At 42.7% G+C, this 6358-nt stretch overlaps 1 protein-coding gene across 1 annotated transcript; it reads right to left on the bottom strand.

The window, feature by feature from the left end:
• Positions 1–156: 156 nt before the first annotated feature.
• On the bottom strand, positions 157–4209 carry LOC104503914 (solute carrier family 2, facilitated glucose transporter member 11-like; the record flags this gene model as incomplete). Its single annotated transcript, XM_010161593.1, has 5 exons — positions 157–305; positions 1478–1607; positions 1872–1996; positions 2461–2621; positions 4111–4209. Coding segments are annotated over 5 exons (664 nt in total), but the record flags the coding sequence as incomplete, so codon positions are not given.
• Between the last annotated feature and the right edge of the window lie 2149 nt (positions 4210–6358).

Below are 6358 nucleotides of genomic sequence, written 5' to 3'. Positions count from 1 at the left end.
CTGGCTGGAGTTAAACCACGACAAAGCTCCAGCCACTCTTCAGTATCAGTTCAGGAGCAACCACAATTCCTGGGGAAAAAACAGTCCATGATTATGTTATTTAAAAAACCATACCTACAGGTACCCTTCTGAAGACACTGAGAAAGCAAAAATTACCTTTGGCACAGCTCAGCTCATCACCTCTGTCAATAAGAAGGTATCTGGGACTTTCAGGAAACCATGGCAGGAATAACAGTTGAGCAAATGCTGGGAAACAGCTGCTGGATAACAACAGAGGCCAATACATTTCTCCACCTAATAATTCCCTGAGTGAGGTATGGAAAAAGAAAAACCACAAGTAATGAGCTGTTGGTGACTGTTCAGAAGACTTCTGGGAGCAAGATGATTCTTCTTTGAGAAAAGTTCCCTTACAACCAGTTACCCATGTCTTGTGAATCTCAGCAGAAAGAGGTTGGGAAAATATTTTCCAGACACTCTGAAATCAGGTTTCCTCAGTGACTTTACTGCTGCTCATTGCTACGTTGGTCCTACGCATGACTTTCAGGTTTGCCAAAGCAGGGTTTTCTAGCAATGCAGGAAAGTAAAAGCATACGGACTTCACCGTAAGGTTGGCAGCAGCATTTGCTTTTGAGAATCGTACACTGATTTAGGATAGAAAGGAACCCAAAGTCATCTGATCCCACCTCCCATTCAGAATTGATCTAATGCTGCATTACCTAGAAAGGAATCATTAAAACTGGTACAGTTAGGATATGTGATGTGGGCGATGTAAACTTGTTAAAATAGGGAGTGTATTGCATTCTAAATACTGACCCCAGATTCTGCAGTCCGAAGTTTATGTTCTACTTATGTTGTAGCACCTCACACCCAAAGCATCTAGTAAAATCAGTTAACTCAGACGCTAATAATAAGGAAAAAGAGAGGGACAGCGAAAAAACAGATAACGTGCTGTTACTCAGGGTACTAGCAGCTGCTCTTAGGGCAGTGGAAAGCTTCTAGCAGACTTGAAAGAAGAATGTAATCTTGAGACTGTGCAGTCTCTGCTCTTGGCACTTTTTAAGATCCAACTGGATCAAGTCCTCAGCAGCTTGCTCTGATCACACAAGGGCCAAAAGCAGCAGTCGTGCTACCATACAGAAATTACGAGTCCTTTGCTCTCCAGTGGTATGAACGTCCACTGCCTCCAGCAAGAAACTGGCAGAAAATATGAACTCAGCATAAATGCTTTTTCCTGTTTTCCTGATGCTGTCCTGGCTGGCCCATCTAAACTGAGAACACTTCCCTGGGAGATGGCAGAGAGGGTTTGCAGTTGTAAGAATCAGGTGACAAAAGCAGGGTTTTCTTCTTACAGGCAGACATTCTGCGTGAAGCTGATTCACTAATGCTACAGTGGCCACAAGGAATGTTTTGCAGGGAACTGCAGGGAATTCTTTACATGCAATTAACCCAAGGCAGAAAAAGAAAATGCATTTCTAACCTCAAACCAATGATTTGTCCTGTCAGAATCCCCCCAGTCAGAAAGATGGAAGTCCCCATGGCCATGCCACCTCTAAGATGTTTTGGGGCAACCTCCCCAATATACAGAGGTTGCACACAGATCCCAACACCTGCAAGTAAAAGAAGAAACGTTTTCCTATTAACAGATTTTGCTTTGAAAAGAGTTACTGAACCAAAACAGACAGGATTAGGGTAGTTAATTTCCTATTACTTCAGCTGCCTTCAGATTCCAAATGAGACTTAGACCGCAGAACATTTCTGTCATCAGATCTACAAAGCAGCATACAAACACATATCATAATACCTAAGGAATCAGTAACAATAATTTACCACTCACCATGGTTTATTGAAAGTAGGAATAGGAAATCATTCACCTGCATTTATGCCAATCAAAAACCTTCCAGCAATCAGTAACTCAAACAATCCTGTAGGAAAACTGATCCCCATTAAAATGGAGGCCAGTATTGCTATAACATTATTCATCAGAAGAGCTCCTTTCCTAAAGAGGAGGAAAAAAAAACCCAAACAAACCAAACATTAAGGAAATCTGCAATAACATAATTTTTTACAAAAGCTTCCCTTTCTGGCAATATGGGGAAAAAATGGGCTTTATACTGAAGAAGCATGCTATTCACTGGAAATCCAAATATCTGATACAACTATTTATTCATATTAAAAAAAAAAAAAAAGTCTGAACATGAAGGTAATGGATAAACAGGACAGAAATTCCTGACCAGGTAAGAGTGGGGTTTTCTTCACTTAGGCTGATCTACACAGAAGACGCAGCATGTCCTTTGGAACAAACTGTAAAATTCTATTAAAGAACTCTGCTTTGAAATGAAAACCATTTATGGTAACCTAAGGTACATTTTCTCCCACTCTTTTCCCATTTATTTACTTCATATTCCAGTGAGAAAGTAGGAAAAGAAAACAAGCAGCTACGTGCCTGCTGCTGGAACTCACCTGCCCAGCCGAATGGCCATGCTGCCTCCAATGAGGGCTCCACACAGACCTCCCAGTGAAAATACCGAAGCAATGACAGACCAAATAAAAGTCAGCAAATCGGGATTTAGGTCCTTGTGGTAACGACTAGCCCAGGTTTCATTTAAGAACCTGTGTATATGCTGTAATGGAAAAGAACCATGAATGTGTAGCATTGTGTGTAGCTCTACAGCGCAGCACTATGAATACTTAGCCCCTCAATCCTGGAAATCAGTTCTGGGAGCTAACAAAAGAGAGCATCTTAGTTGTACTGTATTAAAAACATCACTGACTAGCAGAATCTTCCTTGAGCACAGTACCATTTCCCACTCCCCGTACATCTCAAAGAGTGCTGAGCAGCTTTGCTTTCCCACCCTGCCTCGGGAGAGGCTGTATTCCACGGCAGGAGCAACACAACCTCCCCGCATACTGCTAACAAAGAGCTTTGAGGTCTTTCTGAACGAAGGGGGGGCAGGTTGGATGGGGAGGTCCTGCTGTTCTTCAGGAACATCTTGGACAACGCTCCCATGAGCTAAAAAATTTTACTGTAGGAGAGTCATTCTGACACCCGATTTACCTCTTCCTGCCTTAGTGTAATTCAACAATTCATAGCAAAATCCCCTTCTGCAACCCTAATCCTCCTTCGCCTTTTTTACAATATTCATGTGTCAGAACTTTTAAGGGGTTTTTCTGCATGCTTGGTTTCCTAACATCTATCTTCAGAAACTTTCCAACTGACACGCATCTGTAATCAGAGGCTCCTGTTCTTTGCCAGCAAAGACTTAACAGAACAACAAAATTCCTGGAGTCTGTTTCCCGCATATTACATGTTCTTTCACAAATGGTTTACTTGAACCTTTATAAAGAGCATACAATGCTGTAGCAAATTCAGTCTTCATAGTTTCGCAAGAAAATAAATCAGATGACAGCAGAAAATGTTATCACTCCCTTTCACAAGACCATTAGCTCAGATCCTCGAGTCATCCACAAAATATGCAGAATCCTCAAGGCCATGGCAATGGATGCGAAAATAAGTAGATGAAAATCACAGACTGGTTTGGGTTGGAAGGGACCTTAAAGATCATCTACTTCCAACCCCCCTGCCATGGGCAGGGACACCTTCCACTAGACCAGGTTGCTCCAAGCCTCATCCAGCCTGGCCTTGGACACTTCCAGGGATGGGGCATCCACAGCTTCTCTGGGCAACCTGTCCCAGTGCTTCACCACCTTCACAGTAAAGAACTTTTAATCTAAATCTACGTTCTTTCAGTTTAAAACTGTTACTCCTTGTCCTGTCACTACAGGCCCTTGTAAAAAGCCCCCCCCAGCTTCCTTGTAGCCCCTTCAGGCACTGGAAGGTGCTATAAGGTCTCCCCGGAGCCTTCTCTTCTCCAGGCTGAACACCCCCAACTCTCCCAACCTGTCCCCATTATTAACATGCTTAAACTTTTGGTCAGCCCTGAATTACTCAGGCAACTGGACTAGATGTAGGTCCCTTCCAACTGCAAAGTTCCGTTCCTTCATACGAGAGGAATCTGCGCTCGCAGTGAAAGTGCGTTTGGCCTCTTGGCAGTTAGACAAGACACCTCCGTGACTGTAAAACAACCCTGTGAACACGAGACGGTGCTTTACCTGGGTGGGTGCGTTGATAATGGAAACATTATACCCATACTGAAAGGTTCCTCCAATTCCAACAGCACAAACAGCCAGAAACAAGGTGCAGCTGGGGAACTAGAGAACAGAAGAGAGTAAAGGGCATGAAAAAAGGGTCTTGAACCCACACACATAGAATCATAGAATGGTTTGGGTTGGAAGGGACCTTAAAGATCATCTAGTTCCAACCCCCCTGCCATGGGACACCCTCCACTAGACCAGGTTGCTGAAAGCCTCATCCAGCCTGGCCTTGAACAATTCCAGGGATGTCATCTCAAGGAGAAAATCACAGTGAAAGATGTAATTTATTTAGCTTTGAAAAGTTTAAGTATTTGTTTAGAAAACTACATAAACTCTCAAACACCTGCACCAGGGGAAACATTTGTCACTGACTTTGGCCATGATCACCAACATCTTTTAGAGATGCCACAATTACAAGCATCCAGCTTAAGCGTAAGCAACACACCCACGGCACTGCTGACAGCGTTCTACTGAACTGTGTAAATGCGTTTTGCACAAACCACGCTGCCCATGGTGTCAGTTTTTTATGAAAAAGTGTTAGGACTGTCTATGTTCAGAGTTAGAGGCACAACAACTTCGTGTAAGAATTAACCAAATCCCAATTTCTGTGGCTCACATTTCATCTGAGATCTGAGAAATATTTTCTTTCCCTCAGCGAGTCACTAAGCTGATTACCAGATGTCTGCAAGTTAGCAGGTGCTAAATCTTAGTATCTTAAATCACAACATATTGTCCACTGATAATACTACTCAACCTAAAGTTTACGAGCATGCATTTTTTAATTTTTCAATATTGATTTTAGTTGCATTCCTAAATCACCATTTAGGAACTAAAATTAATAAATTCGCAGACTCACGGGTTTTAAGGTCCACAGAAAGGAGTATTATAATACATTCAACAGAGTCTAATTGGTCATGAAACATCCTACTTTGGATGAGGCCCCTGGGTCAGAGAAGATCTCTAGAGCTTTATACAGTGTCTGGCTTTCCAATGTGATGCTTCTTGACTCTACTTTTTATTGAATATGACAGTACTAACAATAACATCCAGTTCAAAAGTTTAGCAACACTTTCATTAAAAATTAGGTCCCAATTTCATCTCATGGTATCTTTTTGTCTAACTTCAGCTGGACACAACAATGTCTCCTATACTAAAGGCAGTTCTGTGATCAAATTTCCTCTTCCTTCATAAAGAATGTACAAAATTTGTTTTTATAAGCTTGTACTCCCTGAATTTATCACTGTAACATATGTGGATTATTTCTTCATCGTTCTCATTCTTGGTCCAGTTCCCAGGAATGTTGAGCTATTCCAGATGCTATTCTGCATTCTGAAATAGGTGTGCCTGTCCTGAAAATAATTCATCAAAATGTCCCTCCTTCAAGACTGAAATTCAGAAATTGAAATTGACCTTATTAAAGTGCAATCCAATTAATACTTCCTTACGGTTACCTGAGAATAAAAAGTGTTTCTCTGACAACAAAAGAAATTAATTAAGACTAATGAACGAGGGCTGCAGCGAGTACGGTAGAAACAATAAACTAGAGGTGGTAAATAGAGGCACTGCACACTCTGTTCTCTAAGCTACTTAACTCCTGGCAGTTTATAAGCACTTTTACCTCATTCCAGAAACATACCGCAAACAAAATTCCATTTACATTCAACGTAAAACTTAAGAAGCAGAAAATGTGCTTTTACAGCTCCCATTTTACAACACAACTAGGTGTCTAAGGAAAACTCAGAGCCTCGACCCTGACGTAAAGATGAAACAATCGGAGCCTTTCCCACTCGCGCACCATCGCCAACGCTACAAACTCTCCGCAGGCTCCATCTTCGGAGGCCAAGGCGGTTCTTACCTTGCTGCACGCGCTAGACCCTCTCAGCAGGGGCTGGGACTCCATTCTGAGCATGGGTTGAATTTGATTTCCTTTGCAAAATTTAGTAAACTACACTACAGGAATAAAAGGTGCCAAAGAAATTAAGTTATTCTTGCATTAAAACACCGATTTTTGCCTTCCACCTCTAGCCATTGGGATTCTTCTCAGTGGGTCACGACTTTCTCGTGACAGAAGCGTCCAGCTCTCAGAGAGGCGTACAGCAGCCAGAGAGCCTCCCCGAGCTCAGCACCACGCCAGGGCACCTTACTCGCCGAGGTCAGCGCACACCCCCGTCCGTCCCGCGCCGGCTGCGGCGCTCGGCACTGCGCG

This window comes from Eurypyga helias, unplaced genomic scaffold (assembly GCF_000690775.1).
Source record: "Eurypyga helias isolate BGI_N326 unplaced genomic scaffold, ASM69077v1 Scaffold38420, whole genome shotgun sequence".
Lineage (NCBI taxonomy): Eukaryota > Metazoa > Chordata > Aves > Eurypygiformes > Eurypygidae > Eurypyga > Eurypyga helias.
Note: the sequence above shows the minus strand (reverse complement) of the source record. Positions and strands in the feature narration are given on the sequence as shown.